Genomic DNA, 23,846 nt, shown 5'->3' on the forward strand with positions numbered 1-23,846 from the left:
TCGGCGTGCCCCCCCCCGCGTCCCTTGCCGCCGTCTCGTGCGAATTTCCGAGCCCCGTGCCGCTCCCCCCCCCCCCCCCCCCAAATCCCGGACAAAACCAGGCGGGCACCGGAGAAAAACATGAAAAACCATGTAATCGCCGCGGGCGCCCGGGGCCGAGTCCCGGTCCTACACGGTAGGACGAGGCGAGCGCCAGCGCGCCGAGGCCCCCCGCCCGGCGCCCTTCCTCGGTCCCCCGCGTCCCTGAGGTGGCCGCAGCCTTCAGCGAGGGACCGCGCTGCCGCGGTGGCTTCAGCCGCGCAAATAAATTAGGAAGGAAGGAAGGAGCCGGGGACCCTCGTCACCAGGGGCTGGGACATTGAGGGTGGCCGGGGACACGGGGACCCCATCACCCAGGGGTGGGACGTGAGGATGACCATGGGCACGGAGACCTCTGTCAGTGGGGGCTGGGAAATGATGGTTCCCCCCTCGTCACCCAGGGCTTGGGAAACAGAGACCCGTTGTCACAAGGGGCTGGGAGAATCCCTGTCACCCAGGGCGATGGAAGGGGCGTCGGAATGTGGGGACCTCCGTCTCCAGGGGCTGGGACACGAAGGTGGCAGGGGACGTGGAGACCCTCATCACCAGGTGCTGGACGCGATGGTGGCCGGGGACGTGGAGACCTTCATCACCAGGCGCTGGGACATGGGGACGTGGGGGTCCCATCACCCAGGGCTGCCACGTGAGGGTGGCTCAGGGAGCAGCGACCCTGTCGCCAAGGGCTGGGAGACCGGGCTGGCTTGGGGGACGCCCGTCTCGGAGGCCGCGGGGAAGGCGGGGGGACACCGGGGACGTCGGTGCCGGCTCAGGGCCGCCCGGGAGCAGCGGCGGCGGGTGGCAGCGGCAGGGGCTTGGGTGGCAGCTGGGGCTTGGCGGAGAGCGAGCGCCCGAGGGCGCCAGGCCGGGGGGCGGGCGGCAGCCCCCCGACGGCCCCCGCCGAGTGCACGCGGGCGAGCGCCCGCGCCGGCCCCCCGAGCGAGCGTCTCGGCGCCGGGGGGCTCTCGGGGGGCACGTCGAAGCGCCGAGCGCCCCGGTTGCGCCCGACGCCCGGCTGCTCCCATTCCCCCTGCCGACCGGCCCCCGCCGGGGCCACCACCGGGCACCCCGAGCCGCCGGCCCCGTGCAGCCGCCGCAGCAGCTCGTCCAGGGGCGGCGAGGCCGGCGGCGGGCACCGGCGGCACCCCGGGGTGCTGGGCCCGCGCTCCCGGGGCGTCCTGGCCGGCGGCTCCGGGGTGGCCTCCGGCGTGGGCAGCTGGGCCAGCTCCGGGTGCTGCTGTGGGTCGCCGCAGCGGGGTGGCAGCGGCGGGTAGAGGCGGGCGGTGGGGTGAGCCGGCGGCGCCTCGGCGCCCTTGGGTGCCCCGGGCCCGCCCCGGTAGCAGGCAGCCAGCAGCCCAGCGGCCAGGGCGCCCAGCACGAAGGCGCCCAGCACGCAGCCCGCCAGCACCGGCAGCGGCACCGAGGCGCCCGGCGCGTCCTGCCGCACCCCTGCGGGTGGGAGCCGCGTCAGAGCCCGGCCCCCGCCCGGGCACCCGGGTCCTCCCCCCTCCCCAGAAAGGGCCCTGGGGTCCCCATCCTCGCTCCTGGTTCATGGGTGACTCCCATTCCCTGGGGTCCCTGCTGGTCCACGAGGTCCCTCCATGGGCCCTTGGGTCCCTCCTGGTCATTGGGGCCCACCCAGGTCTGTGGGTCTCTCCATGGGCCCTTGGGTCCCTCCTGGTCATTGGGGCCCTCCCTGGTCCATGGGTCTCTCCAGGGGCCCTTGGGTCCCTCCTGGTCATTGCGGCCCACCCAGGTCAGTGGGTCCCTCCATGGGCCCTGGGGTTCCTCCTGGTCCTTGGGGCCTATCCAGGTCAGTGGGCCCCTCTATGGGTCCTTGGATCTCTCCTGGTCCTTGGGGCCTACCCAGGTCGGTGGGTCCCTCCGTGGGCCCTGGGGTTTCTCCTGGCCCTTGGGGCCTGCTCTGGTCCTCGGGGTCCCTCCCTGGGCCCTTGGGCCCCTCACTGGTCTGTGGCTCCCTCCATGGGCCCTTGGGTCCCTCCTGGTCCTTGGGGCCTACCCAGGTTGGTGGGTCCCTCCAGGGGCCCTGGGATTCCTCCTGGTCCTTGGGGCCTACCCAGGCCAGTGGGTCCCTCTGTGGGCCCTTGGGTCCCTCCTGGCCCTTGGGGCCTGCCCTGGTCCTCGGGGTCCCTCCATGGGCCTCCTGGTCTGAGAGTCCCTCCATGGGCCCTTGGGTCCCCCCTGGTTCTTGGGTCCCTCCCCAGGCCCTTGGGTCTCTCCTGGTTCTTGGGTCTCTCGCTGGTCTGTGGCTCCTTCCGTGGGCCCTTGGGTCCCTCCTGGTGCCTGAGACCCCTCCCCAGTCCCTGGGGTCCCTCCTGCCCCCTAGGATCCCTCCTCAGCCCCAGGGGTCCCTCCTGGTCTGGGGGTCCCTCCCTGGTCCCCAGGGTCTCTCCACGGGCCCTGAGGTTCCTCCTGGCCCTTGGGTCACTCCATGGTCTCTGGGGTCCCTCCTGGTCCCCAGGGTCCCTCCACGGGCCCTGAGGTTCCTCCTGGCCCTTGGGTCACTCCATGGTCTCTGGGGTCCCTCCTGGTCCCCAGGGTCCCTCCACGGGCCCTGAGGTTCCTCCTGGCCCTTGGGTCACTCCATGGTCTCTGGGGTCCCTCCTGGTCCCCAGGGTCCCTCCACGGGCCCAGGCCCATCTGGGTCTCTCCCTAGTTCCCAGATCCCTCCATGGTCCCTGGGGTCCCAGGACATGCAGTGTCACCCCACGGTGCTCGGGGGCGGGATGACGGGTGCTACTGACCGTGGGCCAAGTCCCCGTCGCCGTCCCCGGTGGTCGGCACATCTGTGCGAGCAGGGGGAGGGGGGGGGGTCAGGCTGGGACCCCTGGGGGCCACCCCCCATGTGCCTCCGGTGTGTCCCCCCACCCCACCCCATTCCCCAGTGCCCCCTGCAGCCTCCAGGGCCACCAACACCCCCGGGACCTCCACCCCCATCCCACCCCACCCCCCGAGGCCTCCACACCTCCCGACGCCACCGACGTCCCCCTTGGTGCCACCAGCACCCCCCATGTCCCCCCCCCACACACCCCCCCCCGTGTCCCCCTGTGTCCCCGTCCACCTTGGCAGGTCCCCGGGAGCCCGGGGGCTCCGTCCACGTCCTGCTCGAAGCCCGACCTGGCGACACGGGGTTGGGGGGGACACACAGACACAGACACGCGCGCGTGTCAGCCGCCGGCCCCGGCGTCCCCGCGAGCAGGGGGACGCGGGTGAGCGGGGTGTCGGGTGGGGTGGGGTGGGGTGGGGAGTCCCCGGGGGGGGCTTACGGGAGGTCCTCGGAGAAGGGGACGCAGCGGCCGGGCGGCAGCCACACGCAGTAGGGGTCGCGGGCGGCCAGGCAGCTCCTGCGGCGCGGCGCGGCCTCAGCGCCCGGCCTCGCACGCCCGCGTGCCCCCCGCGCACGCCCCGGGTCACTGCGCGCACACGCACACACACACACACACACACACACACACACACACCCCTCTTTCCCCCCGCCCCGCGCCGGCGCACACCCCACACCCTCGCCCGGCCCGTGCCCTCACCTGCTCTCGTGCCCTTGCACACCCCAGGCCCTTGCACACCCATGTGCCCTTGCACACCCATGTGCCATTGCGCACCCCATACCCTCGCACAGCCCGTGCCCTCACCTGCTCTCATGCCCTTGCACACCCATGTGCCCTTGCACACCCATGTGCCATTGCGCACCCCATACCCTCGCACAGCCCGTGCCCTCACCTGCTCTCATGCCCATGCACACCCCAGGCCCTTGCACACCCATGTGCCCTTGCACACCCCATACCCTCGCACAGCCCATGCCCTCACCCACTCTCATGCCCATGCACACCCCAGGCCCTTGCACCCCTGTGCCCTTGCACCCCCCCGTGCCCTTGCACACCCTGCTGTGCCCTTGCACCCCCGTGCCCTTGCACACCCCCTGTGCCTTTGCACCCCCCGTGCCTTTGCGCACCCCCCGTGCCCTTGCACACCCCCGTGCCCTTGTACACCCCATACCCTCGCACAGCCCGTGCCCTCACCCGCTCTCATGCCCTTGCACCCCCCATGCCCTTGCACACCCCCGTGCCCTTGCACACCCCATACCCTCGCACAGCCCATGCGCTCACCCGCTCTCATGCCCTTGCACACCCCGTGCCCTTGCACACCCCATACCCTCGCACAGCCCATGCCTTCACCCGCTCTCATGCCCATGCACACCCCAGGCCCTTGCACCCCTGTGCCCTTGCACACTCATGTACCGTTGCACACCCTATACCCTTGCACACCCCACACCCTCGCACAGCGCATGCCCTCACCCGCCCTCATGCCCGTGCACACCCTGTGCCCTTGCACCCCCGTGCCCTTGTCCCCCCCCGTGCCCTTGCACACCCCCCTGCGCCCTTGCATCCCCCCGTGCCCTTGCATCCCCCCGTGCCCTTGCACCCCCCCCGTGCCCTTGCACGCTCTCACACCCGCTCGCCCCGCGCCGCTCACCTGCGGCAGGCGCCGTGCCGGGCGCAGCGGCTCAGCGGCAGCCGCACCAGGCACCCGGCGAAGGCCACGTACAGCTCCCGGCCCGGCGGGTGCAGCTCCAGCCCCAGCACCCGGCTCGCGCCCCGCGGCCCCCGGCACCTGCACCCGCCGCCGCTCCCGTCAGCGCCCCACGGCACCCACCGGCGCCCCACGGCACCCGTCGGCCCCAGGTGGCACCCGTCTGCACCCCACGGCACCCATCAGCACCCCATGGCACCTGCATGGCCCCACAGCCCCCACTCATGCCCCACATGGGCCCATGGCACCCATCAGCACCCCATGGCACCTGCATGGCCCCACAGCCCCCACTCATGCCCCACATGGGCCCATGGCACCCATCAGCACCCCATGGCACCTGCATGGCCCCACAGCCCCCATTCATGCCCCACAGTGCCCACATGGATCCATGGCACCCATCAGCACCCCATTGCACCCATCAGCACCCCATGGCACCTGCATGGCCCCACAGCCCCCACTCATGCCCCACATGGCCCCATGGCACCCACAGCACCCCACAGCACCCCATGGCACCTGCATGGTCCCACAGCCCCCACTCATGCCCCACAGTGCCCACATGGATCCATGGCACCCATCAGCACCCCATGGCACCTGCATGGCCCCACAGCCCCCACTCATGCCCCACATGGCCCCATGGCACCCACAGCACCCCACAGCACCCATCAGCACCCCATGGCACCTGCATGGCCCCACAGCCCCCACTCATGCCCCACATGGGCCCATGGCACCCATCAGCACCCCACAGCACCCATCAGCACCCCATGGCACCTGCATGGCCCCACTCATGCCCTACAGTGCCCACACGGACCTATGGCACCCATCAGCACCCCACAGCACCCATCGGCACCCCATGGCACCTGCATGACCCCACAGTCCCCACTCATGCCCCACATGGGCCCATGGCACCCACAGCACCCCACGGCACCCATCAGCACCCCATGGCACCTGCATGACCCCACTCATGCCCTACAGTGCCCACACGGACCTATGGCACCCATCAGCACCCCACAGCACCCATCGGCACCCCATGGCACCTGCATGACCCCACAGCCCCCACTCATGCCCCACATGGGCCCATGGCACCCATCAGCACCCCATGGCACCCATCAGCACCCCATGGCACCTGCATGGCCCCACTCATGCCCTACAGTGCCCACACGGACCTATGGCACCCATCAGCACCCCACAGCACCCATCGGCACCCCATGGCACCTGCATGACCCCACAGCCCCCACTCATGCCCCACATGGGCCCATGGCACCCACAGCACCCATCAGCACACCATGGCACCAGAATGGCCCCACAGCCCCCACTCATGCCCCACAGTGCCCACATGGGCCCATGGCACCCACAGCACCCATCAGCACCCCATGGCACCTGCATGGCCCCACAGCCCCCACTCATGCCCCACATGGACCCATGGCACCCACAGCACCCCATTGCACCTGCATGGCCCCACAGCCCCCACTCATGCCCCACAGTGCCCACATGGATCCGTGGCACCCATCAGCACCCCATGGCACCCATCAGCACCCCATGGTACCTGCATGGCCCCACAGCCCCCACTCATGCCCCACAGTGCCCACATGGATCCGTGGCGCCCATCAGCACCCCATGGCACCCATCAGCACCTCATGGCACCTGCATGGTCCCACACCATCTTGTGCCCCATGGGCCCGCATGGCCCCATGGCACCCATCAGCACCCCATGGCACCCACGTGCTCCAGGACACCCATCGCCACCTTCCACCCCACAGCACCAATCAGCACCCATGGCCTCAGGATGGACCCCCATCCCTACCCCCACCCCCGGCTCTTCCCACCCCCCAGCCCCTCCTCTGCACATGGGGAAACTGAGGCACAGAGGCAGCACTGAGCACCCGCTGCCATCACCCCCCCACCCCACCCCCCACCCCCCACCCCCCCCCCGGGACCCAGGCGTCCGGGCCTCACCGCCCGGGGTCGTAGAGGCTGATCTCCTCCAGCAGCAGCGTCTCGGAGCCGGGCCCCGGGGTGGCCCCGGGCTCCGGCGCCGCCGCCAGCACCTTCAGCACCCGCCCGTCCTCGGCGCCCAGGAAGAGCACGGTGTGGCCGCCCCGGGGCCCCGCGCCCGCGTCCACCGCCAGCTGCGTCAGCCTGCGCCGCACGGCGCCCTCGCGCTGCCGCCTTGCACGCGGCCCTCGCACGCCCCCCCGGGCCTTGCACGCCCTTGCACCGGGGCCTCACCCGCGCTCACGACCGCCGCCTCGCACGCCCGGGGCCTCGCGCGGGGTCTTGCACACTGATGCGCTGGGCTCTTGCACCTCCCCCCCCCCGTTTGCACCATTGCCTTGCACCCCCGCCCTTGCACCATTGCCTTGCACTCCCCCTTGCACCATTGCCTTGCACCCTCCTTGCACCAGGCGCTTCAAACTCCACGCAGGCCTTTGCGCCCCCTCCCCCCCTTTACAGCAAGCATGGCAACCTTGCACCCCCATTGCACACCCTTGCACCCCCCACTGCACGCCCTTGCACTCCCACTGCACGCCCTTGCACCCCCCCACTGCATTCCCATTGCACCCTCCACTGCACGCCCCTGCACCCCCATTGCACGCCCTTGCACCCTCCACTGCATGCCCTTGCACCCCCCCATTGCACACCCTTGCACTCCCATTGCATGCCCTTGTACCCCCCCACTGCACCCCCTTGCACTCCCACTGCATGCCCTTGCACCCCCACTGCACGCCCTTGCACTGTGGCCCGTTAGCCCCACTGTACACCCTCACGCCCCCTCTCTGCACCCACCCCTTGCACGGCAGCCTTCCCCTCACCCCGTCCCCCTTACTTTGCACTGGGTCCTTGCACACCCTTGCTCCGGAGCCTTGCACACCCGCAAGCCCACCCCCCTCGGGCCTTGCACCGCCGCCGTGCCCAGGGTCCCCGGCCACGCCGGCGCCCCGCACCCTGCCCTCCGTCTCGCACAACTCTCGCCCACCCGCGGGGTGGGGAGTCCCCGGGGGCCCCCCTACCTGCTGCCGGTGCGGGTGAAGAGGGGCCGGCCGGTGGCGGGCGGCACGGCGTCGCGCAGCAGCGGGTGCGCCTTGGCGAAGGCCAGCGTCTCGTCGGGGAGGTCGCCGGAGGCGCCGAACGCCGCCGCCGAGCCGGAGCCAGCGCAGCAGCCCGGCCTGCGGGCGCCGGAGCCGTGAGCACCCGCGCCACCCACCCCAACCGCCGCCGCCGCCGCCGCACGGGCAGGGGGCCCAGGCGTCCGGGCGCTACCTGGGCCGCGGCACCCGCTCCTCGGGCACGGGGGTCCAGGCGCCGTCGGGGCCGCGCTGCTCCTGGAAGCGCCCCTCGAACGCCCGCTCCACGTCGGCCAGGTAGAAGGCGCAGACGGCCGAGCCGGGGATGCTGCGGCGGGACGGACGGCTGGACGGACGGACGGACGGACGGACGGGGACACGCCGCCGGTGGCACCCCGGGGACCTCCCGCGGGCCCGCTCGCCCCGGGTGCACGCGGCCCCGTGGCCCTATGTCCGTGTCCCGGTGTCTCCGCGCCCCCTGTCCCCACGCCATGTCCCATGTCCCTGCAGCCCTAGGTCCCCAGGTCCTTATGCCCCATGTCCGTGTCCTCATGCCGTGTCCCTGTGTCCCTATGTCCCACGTCCCCATGTCCCATGTCCCCATGCCATGTCCCTCTGTCTCCAGGTCCCTCTGTCCCCAGGTCCCTGTGTCCCCAGGTCCCCATGTCCCATGTCACGTCCTGTGTTCTCATGTCCCGTGTCCCTCTGTCCGTATTTCGTGTCCCCATGTCCCCTGTCCTCATGCCATGTGCTGTGTCCCCATGTCCCCATGTCCCCATGCCATGTCCCCATGCCCCCGTGTCTTGTGTCCCCATGTCCCATGTCCTCATGCCATGTCCCCATGCCCCTATGTCTCATGTCCCCAGGCCCCATGCCATGTGCTGTGTCCCCATGTCCCCATGCCATGTCCCGTTCCCCCATGTCTCGTGTCCCCAGGTCCCCAGGCCCCATGCCATGTCCCATGTCCCTGTGCCATGTCCCCATGACCCATGTCCCCGTGCCATGTCCCATGCCCCATGTCCCCGTGCCACATCCCGCGCCCCCGCGGCCGCGTGCCTGTTGCGCTGGGTGCCGAAGAGGGCGAGCACGGCGGGGCGCCCGTGCAGGCGCCGCGGCGGCGTCACGGCCTCCAGCACGTCGAAGTAGAAGACGGCGTCGCCCGGCACCGAGCAGTTGAGCCGGGCCTTGAGGAAGGAGGTCCAGCGGCGCTCGAGCACCCGCGCCGAGCCCCCGCGGTCGTTGCGGCACACCCGGGCCACCCGGGCCACCGCCACCTGCGCCGCGGGCACCCGCCGCGGAGGAAGCAGGGCGGGGTGGGGTGGTCAGCGCCCGCGGCGGGGCGCGGGCACCCGGCCGGACGCCGCGGGGATGGGCGCCGGAGGTGGCGGGGGGGGGGGGTCTCCCACCTTGCCCAGGGCGCTGAGCTCCACGGCGATCTCCCGGAAGAAGAAGTAGACGTAGGGGCCGTAGGGCAGCGCCTGCACGAAGTGGGGCTCTGGGGGGGGGGGGGGGGCGGGGGGCCATGAGCCCGCCGGGGGGGGGCCCAGGCGTCCGGGGCCGGCCCTGCCCCCCCTGCCGTCACCCTGCACCCCCAGGCCCCGTCTGCCTGTATCACCCTGTATCGCCATACCCCAACCCCCTATCCCCTGTACCGCCCTGTACCTCCATGCCCTATCCGCCTGTAGCATCACCCTGTACCCCCACGCATTGTCCTCCTGTGCACCTGTACCCCCACACCCTGTCCGCCTGTATTACCCTGCACCTCCATAGCCACCCCCCTATACCCTGTATCACCCTGTACCCCCACACATTGTCCTCCTGTGCCCCTGTATCCCCACACCCTGTCTGCCTGTATCACCCTACACCTCCATACCCCCACCCCCCTATACCCTGTATCAGCCTGTACCCCCATGCCCTATCCGCCTGTAGCATCACCCTGTACCCCCACACATTGTCCTCCTGTGCCCCTGTACCCCCACACCCTGTCTGCCTGTATCACCCTGTACCCCCATGCATCGTCCCTCTGTACCCTCATACTGCCTGTACCCTGCACCCTCTCCCCCTGTGCCCCCATACTACCCTGTATCCCCGTGCGGCGTCCGCCTGTATCTCCCTGTACCCCCACGTCCCCCCGTACTCCTACACCCTGTCGCCCACCGGTACCCTGGAGCCAGCGGGAGCTGTACTTGAGGGTGCGCAGCGGGGGGCCGCCGGCGCCCGGGCTCCGGTAGATCACCGCGTCGCTCGCCTGGAAGTCGGCCACCGTGGCCGAGTACAGGCTGCCGTCTGCGGGACAGGCGCGCCGGGTGACGCAGGGCACCGGGACACACACACACACACACACACACACACACCCGTGCCCGGGTCCTCGTCCCCGCCACGGTGCCGGGGTCCGGGTCCCCGCCAGGGTCCTCGTCCTCCCCGCTCCGGGTGTCCCTGTCACCCCCCTGCTCTGGGTGTCCCTGTCACCCCCTCCCGCGCTCCGGGTGTCCCTGCCACCCCCTGCTCTGGGTGTCCCTGTCACCCCCTCCCGCGCTCTGGGTGTCCCTGCCACCCCCTGCTCTGGGTGTCCCTGTCCCCCCCCCCCCCCCGCGCTCCGGGCACCCACCGGCGAAGAGGGCGACGCTGCTGTGCTTGGTGTCGAAGGGGCACCGGGCCTGGCCGCTCACCTCCTCGCCCTCCTGCGCCAGGGTGCCCACCTGGGGGGGCACCGAGCCACTGAGCCCCCCCGCGCTCAGCGCACCCTGACCCCCACCCACCCCACCCCCCAGCCCGGGCACCGAGCCGCTGAGCCCCCCCCCGCGCTCAGTGCACCCTGCCCCCCCCGGCCCGCGCGCCCTCCCCGGGGGGGCACCCACCCCGTAGGTGCGGCACAGCGGGTTGAAGGCGTTGGTCCCGCAGACGAGGAGGGTCCGGGCGTCGCGCGGCACCAGCACCTTGATGTAGTTGTAGCACTCATCCTGCGTGGGGGGGGACGTGGAGGGGGACGTGGGGACACGGGGGGGACGTGGGGACACGGGGCGGGGCACGGGGCCCCCAGCTGCCCCAGCCCCACGAGGAGCTGGGCCCCTCGTCTGTCCCCCTCTGTCCCCATGTCCCCTATGTCCCGCGCCCCGTCCCCTGGGCCCCCGCGCCCCCATGTCCCCCCCCTCGCCCGCACTTCATACCCCTGTATCCCCTGTAGCCCATGGCCCCATACCCCCTATAGCCTGTGTCCCTATACCCCCTATAGCCTGTCCCGTACCCCTGTGCTCTAATGCCCCCTATAGCCCATGCCTCCATGCCCCCTATAGCCTGTGCCCCCATACCTCATGCCCCTATAGCCCATGCCCCCATACCCCCTATAGCTCATACCCTCATGCCCCCATACCCCCTATAGCTTGTACCCCCATGCCCCCATACACCCCCATACCCCCTATAACCCATACCCCCATGCCCCCATACCCCCTATAGCCTGTGTCCCATACTCCCATATGCCTCTATACCCCCTATACACTGTGCCTCATGCCCCCATATGCCCCCATATGCCCCCATACCCCCTACAGCCCATGCCCCCATGCCCCCATACCCCCTATATCCTATATCCCATACCCCTATATGCCCCCATGCCCCCTATAGCCCATGCCTCCAAGCCCCCATACCCTCTATAGCCCTTGCCCCATGCCCCCCCCAGCCCTCGGCCCCCCGGCCCGGCCCCTGTAGCCCCCCCCCGTACCTGCAGCTTGCCCCGCACGGCGCAGTTCTCCCGGTCCCGCGTCTCCCACGTGAGGTGCTGCCGGGCGAGAGGGCGGCTGGGCACCGGCGGCCCCCCACCCCGGCACCCCCTGCCCCGGCGAACCCCTTACCCGCTCGGGGTACAGCGTCCGCTTGTCCTGCCCCAGGTCGAAGGCATAAACGTGGTCCCTGGGGGGAGGACCAGTTGTGAGCGTGCAAGGGGCACAGGGACGTGCGAGGGGCATGGGGACACATTGGGTGGGCATAGGGACGTGCAAGAGGCACGGGGACACGTGAGGGGCACGGGGATGTGCAAGGGGACATGGGGATGTGCAAGAGGCATGGGGACACGTGAGGGGCACGGGGATGTGCAAGGGGACATGGGGATGTGCAAGAGGCACGGGGACACGTGAGGGGCACGGAGATGTGCAAGGGGACATGGGGATGTGCAAGAGGCACGGGGACACGTGAGGGGCACGGGGATGTATAAGGGGACATGGGGATGTGCAAGGGGCATGGGGACATGCGAGGGGCACAGGGACATGCAAGGGGATGTGCACGGGGCACGGGGACGCGTGAGGGGCACGGGGACATGCGAGGGGACATGGGGACGGGCAAGGGGCACGGGGACACGTGAGGGGCACGGGGACATGCGAGGGGACATGGGGACGTGCAAGGGGCACAGGAACACGTGAGGGGCACGGGGACATGCGAGGGGACATGGGGACGTGCAAGGGGCACAGGGACATGCAAGTGGCATGGGGATGTGCAAGGGGCACGGGGACACATGAGGGGCACGGGGACATGCGAGGGGACATGGGGACGTGCAAGGGGCACAGGGACATGCAAGTGGCATGGGGATGTGCAAGGGGCACGGGGACACGTGAGGGGCACAGGGACGTGTGAGGGGACACGGGGACGCGAGAGGGGGCCCAGGGATTTGCAAAGGAGAACAGGGACATTGAAGAGGGCTCGGGACGTGCAAGAGGATGAGGAGGCGTGCAGGGGGGTGACAAGGCGTGCAGGGGGGGCGAGGAGGCGTGCAAGGGCGGAGGCCGCGCGCACGCGCGCCCCGGGGGTCCCGCTCACCGGGCCGCCACGAAGAGGGTGCCGTTGAGGCGCAGCATGCGCTGGAAGTCGAGGCCGAGCTGCGCCGTGACGTTGTCGCCCTGGAGGCCGCCGAAGCGGGGGTAGGCGGCGGTGCCTGCCGAGGTGGGGGGGACAGACGGACGGACAGCAGCGTGCATGACCCTCGCACACACACACACACACACACACACACACACACACACGGCCGCTGCCCCCGGCCCCGTGCCGCTCGCCCGCTCACCTGCCAGCCCCACGGTGCTGCGGGCCACCAGGTCCTGGGGGAAGGACAGCGCCGTCCCCCTCGGCCCCCCGAGGAGCAGGAGGAGGAGGAGGAAGAGGAGGGCCGGCGGCATCTTTGGGGCTGAGCTGGGGGGGGGGGGCTCAGCACCCACACAGCCGCCCGGCACCCTAGGGAGAAACGGGACCGGCGGTGGGCCCAGGCGTCCGAGCTGCAGCCACCCTGCCGGGCAGGAAGGGGTTAAGCCCAAAGGTTGGGGGGGGGGTTTGAGGTGTGTGTGGGGGGGAGTGTTGTGGCTGTCACCTGGCTGGAGTGACAGCCAGGGTGGGGGACCCAAGCTGCACCTGGCACCCATGGGGGGCACAGGCACCCCAACGGGGGGGATCCTGGAAGCCCGGGCGTGGGGACAGCTGGGATGGGGGGTCCCGGGGATGGGGACAGCCGGGACGGGGGGGTCCCGGGGATGGGGACAGCCGGGGAGGGGGGTCCCGGGGATGGGGACACCCATGACGGCCAGTCCTGGGGATGGGGACAGCCCGGACGGGTAGTCCCGAGGACGGGGACACCCGAGACGGGGGGTCCCGCGGATGGGAACACCCGAGACGGGGGGTCCCGGGGATGGGGGACACCCAGGACGGCCAGTCCCGGGGATGGGGACAGCCGGGACGGGCAGCCCCGCGCGTGGGGACACTCGCGCTCGCCCGGACCCCGACGTCACCTGCTCCCCCTGCCCCCCCCCCGGCTCCCTCGGGACCCTCCTTGGTCCCCCCTCACCCCACCCCCCACCCAGCGCAGACCTGCAGCGCGGGGGCTCCCAGCGCTCCCCCACCCCAGCACTCCTAGAGCCGCCCAGTGCTCCCAGTGCGCCGGGGACTGGGAGCCGCTGCCAGCGCAGCGCAGCTGGGGCACGGGGGCACCAGCGCGAGCACGGCTGGGCGCACACGCGGGCACGCGCGCCCACCCGCACACCCGCACGGCCGCCCACCCGCACGGCCGCACACCCGCACGGCCGCACACCCGCACGGCCGCACACCCGCGCCGCTGGCCGCCTGTGCGCACCCCAGCTGCAGCAGCGCGCACGGCCACGGCGGGTGCGCTGACCCGCGCGGGACGCGACACGCGCGGACACGCGCGGCCCCGCGCCGCCGCCGCCCCCCCCCCTCCTCCCCACGCGCGCGGCGCCCCCGACACCCCGCGGTACCCGGTCCCGGCTCCGCCGCGCGCGGCCCCGCGGCCCCGCCCCGATCCCGGCCCCGGGCGGCGGCGGCGGCGCGGGGCGGCCCCGGCCCCGGGCGCGGCTTTGCACGCGCGTGTGCCCGGCTGCGCTCCCGCCGCCTGCCCCAACGCGCGCTCGCGGGCTTGCACACGCGTGTGCCCCGAAGCGATTGCGCCGCCTGCCCCAACAGAGGTGCGTGGCTGGCTTTGCACACGCGTGTGCCCCCCTGCGTACACACACGCACCGTGCACGCACGGCCCCGTGCGAGCGCACAGGCGCCCGCACGCCCGCTCACGGGTGCCCCCGCGGGCACCGTCTCGCCCGCCGCCCCGGGAGCTGCCAGCACGCGTGCACACACACGCACACACACACACACGCGTGTGTGCGACGAGGTCGCGGGGGCCCGGGCACGCGGGAAGGTCGCGCGCGTGCCCGGCCCGGCGCTCCGATGGCGCCCGCGCGGTGCCCGCCGGTGGCACCGGGCCGCCGCCGGCTCCTTTGTTTCCTCCCGAACACAACAACCTCGCGGCTCCGGAGCCGGAGCGACGTTTCCCGCTCGGAAGTGGCTTCCTGCCCCGCGCAGGGCCGGAGCGGGGCACGGCCGGAGGCGCCCTGGGACCCCGGGATAGCGCCGGGCGCGGGTGACGCCGCGCTGCGTGCCATGGGGGGGGACGAGCCGGCGGACCCAGGCGTCCGGGGGCTGCGCCCCCTCCTCCAGCTGCCCCCAGCCCTTTTGCCTGGAGAAGGGCCCAGGCGTCCGGCCCTCCTGGGGGGCCGACAAGCGGGGGCAGGAAGGAACCCAGGCATCCGGGCCCGTCCCCACCCCCGCCGCCGGGAGGGGGCCCAGGCGTCCTGGACGGCAGCCCTGGCGCAGGGCCTGGATTAGGCCGGAGGATTTAGGGGATTTGGGGGGCTCCCGGGGCGGGGGGGGGGGCATCCCTGTGTCCCTGCGGTGTGTCCCCCCCCGTGTCACCTCCCCTGCTCCGGCTGCCTATAGATAGCCGTTAATCCCCACTAATGAGATGATCCCAATTAGCCGTGCTAACTGCAGGGCAGCGGGACACGCGCCAGCGTAGCTCGCCATGCACGCACACGTGTGAATGCACATGCGTGTGCAGACGCGTGCAGACAGGGCCTTTCCTGCGCCTGTGCGTGCACACACATGCGTGCACGAGCGTCCATACACGTTTGTGTCACTGCGTATCCATGTGTGTGCGCATGTCTGCATGTGAGCGCTTGCACAGGCGTGTGCATGGTTGTGTGCACGCATAGCTACACCCACACACATGAGCGCGCGCGTGTGTGTCCAGGGGCTGTGCCCCAGTAGGGACCGGGAGCTACTGGGAGGGCTGGGAGCACTGGGGCTGTGGGATCAGTGGGATAGGGTGGCCCTGGGGACATCCCAGGGGTCCTTGGGGAGCGACACGGTGGCTTAAGGGACAACAAGGAGCCCTGGGGGATGAGGTGACACTGAGGGTCCTGGGGGACTCTGGAGGAAAAGGGGTCTGGGGGGACCCTGGGGACATCCTGGAGGGGGGCAGGGGGTGACCGTGTCCCTAGGACTGTGACCATGTTACTGGGGGTAACCATGTCCCCAGGGGAATACCATGTCCCTGGCAGGGTGACTCTGTCCTGGGGGGGGGGGTGACCATGTCCCTAAGGCTGTGACCGAGCCAGCAGGGGTGACTGTGTCCCCAGAGGGGTGATCGTGTCCCTGGGGAGCGTGACTGCATCCCCACGGCTGTGACTGCATCCCCAGCGGTGACCACGTCCCCAAGGGGGTGACAGTGTCCACAAAGGAATGAGCATGGCCCCACGTCCCCAGAAGGCGACACATCCCAGGGGGAGGGGATGACCTTATCCCCAGAGGGGTGTTGGTGTCGCCAGGGCTGTGACCACGGCCCCGGGGGAATAACTGTGTCCCCAACGGGACGACTGTGTCCCCACGGAGGGTGGCGGAGCAGGCAGAGCCGGGTGACAGTGCTCCCTTTTATTTACAGGCTCAGGGGAGAAGGGGGAAGGCAAAGGGGGTGACAGACCCCATCCCCATCCCTAGGAGACCCCAAACTCACTGGGGTCCAGGTGCTGGCACGGAGGAAAACGGGCTCCCCCCAAAAAACCAGGAACAAAAATACACCAATAAATACGATCGGGGGGAAAAACGTCGGCTGGTAAATCCAGCCCCGCGTGGCCTTGCCCTAGCACCTCCCAGTATTTTCCAGTGCCTCCCAGAGCCCCCCAGGCCCTGTGGCTGCTAACCCAAGCATCTGGAGCTGGGTGCCGGGGCTGGGGGCGTCCCCGACCTGTCGGGGCGTCTCCAGGGTGCCCCGTCACAGCGTGAAGATCTCGTCCTCGGCATCGCGCAGGGCGGCTGCCCGCGGCGTCCTGGTGAGGGGCCGGGGGCCGAGCAGGGCGCGCCGGGCACCCTGGGGTGCCGAGCGGGCCCCTGGGTCAGGCGTCCGGGTGCCTTCGGCCTCGGCGACGCTGCTGCGAGGGGAGACAGCGGCGTGACAACACGAGGTGGCCGCGCCCACCGAAATCGCCCGTCCCCGAGTCGAACGGGCCCTCCAAAACCCTCGGGTTTTGCCCCAAAAGCCGGGGCAAGGGACGCGGGGACGGCGCTCACCCCGCGTCGCCCTCGCGAAGCTGGCGAGTTGCGGCGGCCTTGGACAGGCGGATCTCGGCATCGATCTGCCGGAGGAAATCGGTGGCGGAGAGGTCGTGGCGGGACGTGGCGGGGCAGGCCGGGCCCACGGCTCCCTCCTCCTCCTCCTCCTCTTCCTCAGGGCCCAGTTGCCCAGGGATAAGGAGCGTCGGTTTGAGGAAAATGGTGTCAGAGGTGTAGAGGCGGTTGGCACGTTTGATCTGCTCCATCTGTGGGAACCAGGAGGGATGGGATGGAAACAGGGGTGGGAACAGGGATGGGATGGGACAGGGATGGGATGCAACAGGATGGGATGGGGATGGAATGGGGACAGAGACAGGGTTGGGGACAGGAATGGGGACAATATGGGATGAGGACAGGGATGGAATGCAATGTGGACAGAGACAGCGATGGGGACAGGGATGGGGACGGGGACACAGAAAGGGATGAGGGTGGGGGTGGGACGGGACAGGCATGGGACAGGGATGAGATGGAGATGGGACAGAGACAGGGAGAGGAACGAGTATGGGAACAGCATCGGATGGGGACACAGATGGGATGGAGATGGGACAGGATGGGGACAGACACGGGGATGGGATGGGACAGGGATGAAGAATGAGATGGGAATGGGATGGAGACGGATGGGATGGAGATGGGACAGGATGAGGACAGACACGGGGATGGGATGGGACAGGGATGAAGAATGAAATGGGAATGGGATGGAGACGGATGGGATGGGACAGGGACGGCAATGGGGGCAGGATGGGGACAGAGACAGGGATGGGATGGGACAGGGATGAAGAATGAGATGGGAATGGGATGGAGACGGATGGGATGGAGATGGGACAGGATGAGGACAGACACGGGGATGGGATGGGACAGGGATGAAGAATGAAATGGGAATGGGATGGAGACGGATGGGATGGGACAGGGACGGCAATGGGGGCAGGATGGGGACAGAGACAGGGATGGGATGGGACAGAGATGAAGAATGAGATGGGAATGGGATGGAGACGGATGGGATGGAGATGGGACAGGATGAGGACAGACACGGGGATGGGATGGGACAGGGATGAAGAATGAAATGGGAATGGGATGGAGACGGATGGGATGGGACAGGGACGGCAATGGGGGCAGGATGGGGACAGAGACAGGGATGGGGATGGCATGGAGACAAGGTGGAGAGGGAGGGGGACAGGGACGGGGCCCCCATGCCCCCCGGCCAGCCCCAGGGCATCCTACCCTCTCTGCCCCACGGCAGTCACCCCGCCCCATAGCGCCAACCCAGACCCCAGAGTCTGGATGTCTGGACCCCCCCCCCCGCCACCCCCTCTCCCCAGCAGCCCCCTGCCCCAGCCCCCCCCCCCCCCAGCGCCGCTCACCGTGACGCCGTAGCGCAGCGCCAGGCCCGCCAGCGTGTCCCCGGGCTCCAGGCGATGCTCGAGGCCCGGCAGCCCGCCCAGCGCCGCTCCCCGCCGCCCGGGGGGCGCCGCCGCCATGGCGGAGCGGCCCCGCTCACCGCCGACCCCCGCCGGCGCCCCGGCCCGCACCGGGGGGTCTCATGCTAACACCCCTCTCCGCCCCCCCCCCCAACTCCCAGCCCACCCCACGGGCCAAACCGACACCCCCCTGCTGGGGCCGGGGGAGTGGGTGGGTGTGGGGGGGGGGCAGCACCCCGCTTCCCGCGGTTGGGGGAGGGGAGGGCCCAGGCGTCCGGGCGCGGCCGCCCCGCGTGGGGGAGGGAGCGGGGGTGACGCTAAGGGCAGGGGGCCCTTCGGCCGCGTCCCTCGGCCCCCCGGCCCCGGCCCTCCCTCAGCACCGCCGCCAGCCCCCCCCCCTCCCCTCCCCAGCCCGCCCGGGCCCCCTCGAGTCCCAGCCGGGCGGCGGACGAGGCAGCAGGCGCCAGGCCGCCGCGGCCCTCGCAAAGGCCTCTGGGAGATGTAGTCCCCGGCGGCAGCCGCGCCCCCTGCACGGCGCTCTCCCCCCCCCCCCCACCAGAGGGCAGCCCCCCCGCCAGCTGGCTCTTCCCCCCCGCCCCTCCCTGCCCCTTCTAGCTCCTTGTTCCCCCTCCTCAGGCCTCCTTGACCACCCCTACAGCGGGCTACAGGGTCTCTGCCCCAAGAACTACAGCTCCCAGCATGCCGCGCGGCGCCCCTCTCGCCGCCGCAAGGCACTATGGGCGCGCCGGCCCCGCCCCTCTCCCCTTCCTATTGGTCGCCGCGCCGCGCAGGGGAGCCCGGAAGCGGGGAGGAAGGGGCGGTTCCCATGGTAACCGCGGGCGGCGCCGGCGGCCGCCATGTCCTTCAAGCGGGATGGAGACGACCCTGGACAGCTCAGCGTGCTGCAGGTGGGAGCTCCGGCACCTCCGGCTCCTCCCTCCCCAGCGCACCGGCAACCCAGGGTCCCAAATATCCCCGGCCCCCAAATGCCCCCCGGACCTGTCCCCCCCTCGTCCTGCCTGCCCCCAAATGCCCCCCGGACCTGCCCCCCCGTCCTGCCTGCCCCCAAATGCCCCCCGGACCTGTCCTGCCCGTCCTACCTGCCCCCAAGTGCCCCCCCCGGACCTGCCCCCCCGTCCTGCCTGCCCCCAAATGCCCCCCCCGGACCTGCCCCGCCTGTCCTGCCTGCCCCCCAATGCCCCCCGGACCTGCCCCCCTCGTCCTGCCTGCCCCCAAATGCCCCCCGGACCTGTCCCGCCCGTTCTGCCTGCCCCCCAATGCCCCCCGGACCTGCCCCCCTCGTCCTGCCTGCCCCCAAATGCCCCCCGGACCTGCCCCCCCGTCCTGCCTGCCCCCAAGTGCCCCCCCCGGACCTGCCCCCCCATCCTGCCTGCCCCCAAATGCCTCCCCGGACCTGTCCCGCCCGTCCTGCCTGCCCCCCAATGCCCCCCGGACCTGCTTCCCCCGTCCTGTCTGCCCCCCAATGCCCCCTGGACCTGTCCTGCCCATCCTGCCTGCCCCCAAATGCCCCCCGGACCTGCCCCCCCCATCTTGCCTGCCCCCCAATGCCCCCCGGACCTGCCCCCCCATCCTGCCTGCCCCCAAATGCCCCCTGGACCTGCCCCCCCATCCTGCCTGCCCCCAAGTGCCCCCCCCGGACCTGCCCCCCCATCCTGCCTGCCCCCAAATGCCCCCCGGACCTGTCCCGCCTGTCCTGCCTGCCCCCCAATGCCCCCCGGACCTGCCCCCCCCCGTCCTGCCTGCCCCCCAATGCCCCCCGGACCTGCTTCCCCCGTCCTGTCTGCCCCCCAATGCCCCCTGGACCTGTCCTGCCCATCCTGCCTGCCCCCAAATGCCCCCCGGACCTGCCCCCCCCATCTTGCCTGCCCCCCAATGCCCCCCGGACCTGCCCCCCCATCCTGCCTGCCCCCAAATGCCCCCTGGACCTGCCCCCCCATCCTGCCTGCCCCCAAGTGCCCCCCCCGGACCTGCCCCCCCATCCTGCCTGCCCCCAAATGCCCCCCGGACCTGTCCCGCCTGTCCTGCCTGCCCCCCAATGCCCCCCGGACCTGCCCCCCCCGTCCTGCCTGCCCCCCAATGCCCCCCGGACCTGTCCCGCCCGTTCTGCCTGCCCCCCAATGCCCCCCGGACCTGCCCCCCTCGTCCTGCCTGCCCCCAAATGCCCCCCCGGACCTGTCCCGCCCATCCTGCCTGCCCCCAAATGCCCCCCCGGACGTGCCCCCCCGTCCTGCCTGCCCCCCAATGCCCCCTGGACCTGCTTCCCCCGTCCTGTCTGCCCCCCAATGCCCCCTGGACCTGTCCTGCCCATCCTGCCTGCCCCCAAATGCCCCCTGGACCTGCCCCCCCCCATCTTGCCTGCCACCCAATGCCCCCCGGACCTGTCCTGCCCGTCCTGCCTGCCCCCAAATGCTCCCTGGACCTGTCCCCCCCATCCTGCCTGCCCCCAAATGCCCCCCCCGGACCTGTCCCCCCCGTCCTGCCTGCCCCCAAATGCCCTCCTGGACCTGTCCCCCTGTCCTGCCTGCCCCCAAATGCCCCCCCGACCTGCTTCCCCCGTCCTGCCTGCCCCCAAATGTCCCCCGGACCTGCCCCCCTGTCCTGCCTGCCCCCAAATGTTCCCCCTGGACCTGTCCACTCTCCTGCCTGCCCCCAAATGTTCCCCCCTGGACCTGTCCCCCTGTCCTGCCTGCCCCTAAGTGTCCTCCCAGACCTGACCCCGTCCTGCCTGCTCCCAAATTTCCCCCCAGACCTGCCCTCCCATCCTGTCTGCCTCCAAATGTCCCCTCCAGACCTCTCCCCCCCCCATCCTGCCTGCCCTCCATCCTTTGGAGGTCCCCAGGGTGCCCAGGTTTCCTGGCTGAGGGGTGGATGTGTCCATGGGGCGGCTGAGCTGAGAATGAGGGTTGGTCCCCTGGTCTGTCCCACTCGGCCTGGTGAGACCTCAGGGTGAACTGGGGGCAGAAATCCCCTCTGGCAGCGGCTAACCGCTTTGAGGCCACATTTGCAGTACCGTGTCCAGTGCTGGGCTCCCCAGTTAAAGAGACATGGAGCTACTGGAGAGAGTCCAGTGTAGGGCTACTAAGATGGTTAAAGGTCTGGAGCACCTGCCCTATGAGGAACGGCTGCGAGAGCTGGGCCTGTTCAGCCTGGAGAAGAGAAGACTGAGGCGGGGATCTGATCAATGTATGCGAATAGCCGAAGGGAGGATGTCAAGGGGATGGGGCCAGACTCTTCTCAGTGGTGCCCAGATAGAGGCAACAGGCCAAAACTGAATCATGGGAAGTTCCACCTGAATATGAGGAAAAACTTCTTTACTGTGAGGGTGGCGGAGCACTGGAACAGGTTGCCCAGAGAGGCTGTGGAGTCTCCTTCTCCGGAGACGTGCGAAACCTGCCTGGATGCAGTGTTGGACAGTGTGCTGTAGGTGACCCTTCTTGAGCAGGGGGGTCGGACTGGATGATCTCCAGAGGTTCTTTCCAACCTCAGCCATTCTGCGATTCTGTAACGTCGTCTCATTCATCCCTCTCAGAAACAACGTGTTGCAGATCTACTTGCCAACTACATCCCTGAGGACGAGGCGCTGCTGCTCAGGAGCGGGAGGTGAGCGGGACGCCCGCGGGTGGGCAAACCCCGAGTTCCCACGGGCCTGGGCAGCAGGAGCAGCTTGAACCTCTCTTGCCGCCGGGGGCTGCTCTGTTGATCTCCGAGCGTGGGGCTGGGCGAGCCTGACGGCGCCTCCTCCCTGGCACAGGTACGCCTGCACCGTGTGCGCCCACCGCCCCATCTTTGACACGCTGGACGTGCTGGCGGTCCACAGGGCCGGCAAGAAACACATCGCCAGTAAGTGCACAGGCCCCGTGGCGGGAGGTTGCCACCGGCCACGCTGGGCCGGCCCACGACCCTCTCGCTCTCTTCCAGGCCTGCAGAGCTTCTACGGCAGGAAGCGTTCGTTTGAGAACGAGGTGCAGAAGCGACAGCACGAGGAATTTGTGCGGGCGGAGGAGGCGGGCACGCAGGTGGGTGCGGACGCCTCTTCCCCTCCCGGCCAGATCCTCTGCCGGGCTGCCTTGAGCTCTGCCCCTTCTCCCCAGGGCTCCCCGGCCCCTTTGCTGGTGCGAACGAGGAGGATAGCCCAGAGCGCTCTGCTGAAAGCTGCTCCCTACAGCAGCCGCTGCCGGAGGACCGGGTAAGACCTTCCTCGGTCGCCATCCCCTGGCTGATTACGGGCGCTCGTGGGGCGGCGTTTAGGGACGACGGCTGGAGCTGGGCCTGACGCCCGTCCTGTCCTAGGGCGGACAGAAAGAGCTCGAAAGCGGGTACGACTCGGATGGAGCCGAGCGCTGCCTCTGCGCGTGTCACTGCCATGGGGCAGCCAGAGCCTGGGGTCTCCTTGCAGAGGGGCAGGGAGGCTGTGGACACCACCTCGGCGGCCCTGCTGCTGGGCCACCGCAGCAGGCGAGCAGGTAACGGTGGGACGGCGACTCCGGGGCCACGCTGGTGCTGGAGAGGCAGGACGCTGGGTTCTCAGCTTGTTCTCAGCCCTGGCCCTGCCTCGGTTTCTCTTTCTGCGTGTCTTGCCAGCTCACGCTCCTCTCCGCTCTCCCAGACGCACCAAAGGCAGCTGCAGGCCAGACCCAGCGAAGCGGCAAAGGAAAAGCCTCGCCGTCACCTGCAAGCCAGCCCGAAGCCCTCAACCCCGAGAGACGCCAGGCCCTGGAGCGGTACCTGCAGCTCCGGAGGTGAGCGTGGCCCCGTTGGCGCGGGGAGCCCTGTGATAAGCCACATCTCACTGTCTGTCCGTCCGTCCCCAGCGCTGGCTGGATCCAGGACCGCTCCGGCAAGTGGGTGAAGGATGAGAACGCCGAGTTCGACTCCGATGAGGACGAGCCGCCTGTGCTGCTGCCGGCCTGAGGCTCCTGTCCGTCCTGCCAGTGCCCAGAGGGATGGCACCCCGGGGGCGCCGCCAGCCCTCCCCAAGCCCCGCGTTAATAGAGGCAGCTGGAGGTGAAGGACGTGTCCGAGCCGTTGGGGTCTCTTGGCGGGGAAGGCCCGGGGTGCACGGACGTGAGCTGCGTGGGGAGGAGTTGGGTGGTGGGGGGGGATCCCGTCGTTCTGGCCCCCTGGGATACTCAGTGCTGCGTGTGTTTTGGGGTATCCTCCCCATGGCCAGAGTGCTGCGAGCAGCTGGGGCTGCCGGCAGCCTCTGCTCTGGCTTTGGCTCGTCTCCGCTCTGTTCCCTCCTGTCGCTGACCCGAGTCATACTCACTATTTTGGCCTGCTGGCAAGTGCCCCCAGGTCGTGCCCTTTCGGGGTGGCAGCACCAGGCTCCCTCCTCCTCCTCCCCAGCAGCTGTCCTAGTCCTTCGGAAAGTACCTGATCCTGTCACCCTCCACTGCCCCCTGCCTTAATTTCCCCACCCCTCCTTTGCCTGCCGGAGCTCGGGTCCTACGGGTGCCCCCATACTGGGATGGCACCCATGGGACTCTTGTTTAAGAGCCTGTCCCCACCTGGCACCCCGAGCTGGCACCCACACTGCCGGAGAAGCACCTGCTAAAGAGTCCATGAGGGGCCAGACCCTGACCCCGGGGAGGACCGCGGGCTCCCTGGCAGCACTGCCTGGGGTGATGTTACACCTGGGCACCGGGATCTACCCTCGTCTATAAATAGGTGACGGGCCACGAGCCAGGGCGCTAGCGGGAGCTGTGCCAAGCCCGGTGTGGGCCTGGGGGCTGTTCCCGGATCCCTGTGGCCCCCCACCCACCTCACCGGGCCCACGTAAACCTGGGTGAGTGGCTCCGTG

At 70.3% G+C, this 23,846-nt stretch overlaps 3 protein-coding genes across 13 annotated transcripts; 1 reads left to right on the top strand and 2 right to left on the bottom strand.

Moving 5' to 3' along the window:
• Positions 1 to 115: 115 nt before the first annotated feature.
• Positions 116 to 14,508, bottom strand: SEMA6C (semaphorin 6C). 10 transcript variants are annotated; one of them, XM_062598133.1, is made up of 19 exons: positions 14,187 to 14,258; positions 12,730 to 12,948; positions 12,489 to 12,603; positions 11,531 to 11,588; positions 11,401 to 11,457; positions 10,544 to 10,645; positions 10,294 to 10,384; positions 9,843 to 9,971; positions 9,092 to 9,180; positions 8,742 to 8,959; positions 7,882 to 8,013; positions 7,632 to 7,787; positions 6,577 to 6,759; positions 4,567 to 4,704; positions 3,363 to 3,440; positions 3,158 to 3,213; positions 2,841 to 2,882; positions 1,511 to 1,524; positions 761 to 1,378 (listed from the first exon to the last, which is right to left on the bottom strand). In XM_062598133.1, the coding sequence occupies exons 2-19, from the start codon at positions 12,839 to 12,841 to the stop codon at positions 845 to 847; spliced, it is 2,304 nt and encodes a 767-aa protein (XP_062454117.1). In that variant the 5' UTR covers positions 12,842 to 12,948; positions 14,187 to 14,258; the 3' UTR covers positions 761 to 844. The 10 variants fall into 10 exon arrangements, with proteins under 10 accessions (XP_062454111.1, XP_062454112.1, XP_062454113.1 ...); XM_062598127.1 differs by lacking the exon at positions 14,187 to 14,258 and adding an exon at positions 14,465 to 14,508 and having other exon boundaries at positions 116 to 1,513; positions 12,730 to 12,896; XM_062598128.1 differs by having other exon boundaries at positions 116 to 1,513; positions 9,849 to 9,971.
• A 1,409-nt stretch (positions 14,509 to 15,917) lies between these two features.
• LYSMD1 (LysM domain containing 1) lies at positions 15,918 to 18,506 on the bottom strand. The gene is made up of 3 exons (XM_062597817.1): positions 17,969 to 18,506; positions 16,569 to 16,816; positions 15,918 to 16,429 (listed from the first exon to the last, which is right to left on the bottom strand). The coding sequence occupies exons 1-3, from the start codon at positions 18,083 to 18,085 to the stop codon at positions 16,273 to 16,275; spliced, it is 522 nt and encodes a 173-aa protein (XP_062453801.1). The 5' UTR covers positions 18,086 to 18,506; the 3' UTR covers positions 15,918 to 16,272.
• Positions 18,507 to 18,817: 311 nt separating this feature from the next.
• On the top strand, positions 18,818 to 23,055 carry SCNM1 (sodium channel modifier 1). 2 transcript variants are annotated; one of them, XM_062597936.1, is made up of 8 exons: positions 18,818 to 18,933; positions 21,576 to 21,646; positions 21,798 to 21,886; positions 21,965 to 22,062; positions 22,138 to 22,232; positions 22,337 to 22,509; positions 22,628 to 22,785; positions 22,858 to 23,055. In XM_062597936.1, the coding sequence occupies exons 1-8, from the start codon at positions 18,883 to 18,885 to the stop codon at positions 22,900 to 22,902; spliced, it is 780 nt and encodes a 259-aa protein (XP_062453920.1). In that variant the 5' UTR covers positions 18,818 to 18,882; the 3' UTR covers positions 22,903 to 23,055. The 2 variants fall into 2 exon arrangements, with proteins under 2 accessions (XP_062453920.1, XP_062453919.1); XM_062597935.1 differs by having other exon boundaries at positions 22,653 to 22,785.
• The last annotated feature ends 791 nt before the right edge of the window (positions 23,056 to 23,846 follow it).

Source organism: Rhea pennata, chromosome 31 (assembly GCF_028389875.1).
Source record: "Rhea pennata isolate bPtePen1 chromosome 31, bPtePen1.pri, whole genome shotgun sequence".
Classification (NCBI taxonomy): Eukaryota; Metazoa; Chordata; class Aves; order Rheiformes; family Rheidae; genus Rhea; species Rhea pennata.

Bases quoted from the DNA above. Each gene is read 5' to 3' on its own strand.
- LYSMD1 (XM_062597817.1), bottom strand. From the start codon at position 18,085: ATGGCGGCGGCGCCCCCCGGGCGGCGGGGAGCGGCGCTGGGCGGGCTG. The intron at 16,817-17,968 runs GTGAGCGGCGCT...TGGTTCCCACAG, and splicing joins CGCTGCGCTACGGCGTCACG to ATGGAGCAGATCAAACGTGC. The intron at 16,430-16,568 runs GTGAGCGCCGTC...CTCCCCTCGCAG, and splicing joins CTTCGCGAGGGCGACGCGGG to CAGCGTCGCCGAGGCCGAAG.
- SCNM1 (XM_062597935.1), top strand. From the start codon at position 18,883: ATGTCCTTCAAGCGGGATGGAGACGACCCTGGACAGCTCAGCGTGCTG. The intron at 21,887-21,964 runs GTAAGTGCACAG...GCTCTCTTCCAG, and splicing joins CGGCAAGAAACACATCGCCA to GCCTGCAGAGCTTCTACGGC. The intron at 22,786-22,857 runs GTGAGCGTGGCC...GTCCGTCCCCAG, and splicing joins CGGTACCTGCAGCTCCGGAG to CGCTGGCTGGATCCAGGACC.
- SEMA6C (XM_062598127.1), bottom strand. From the start codon at position 12,841: ATGCCGCCGGCCCTCCTCTTCCTCCTCCTCCTCCTGCTCCTCGGGGGG. The intron at 9,972-10,293 runs GTGGGTGCCCGG...CCTGTCCCGCAG, and splicing joins CAGCGTCGCCCTCTTCGCCG to ACGGCAGCCTGTACTCGGCC. The intron at 8,014-8,741 runs GCACGCGGCCGC...GTCCCGCCGCAG, and splicing joins TTCGGCACCCAGCGCAACAG to CATCCCCGGCTCGGCCGTCT.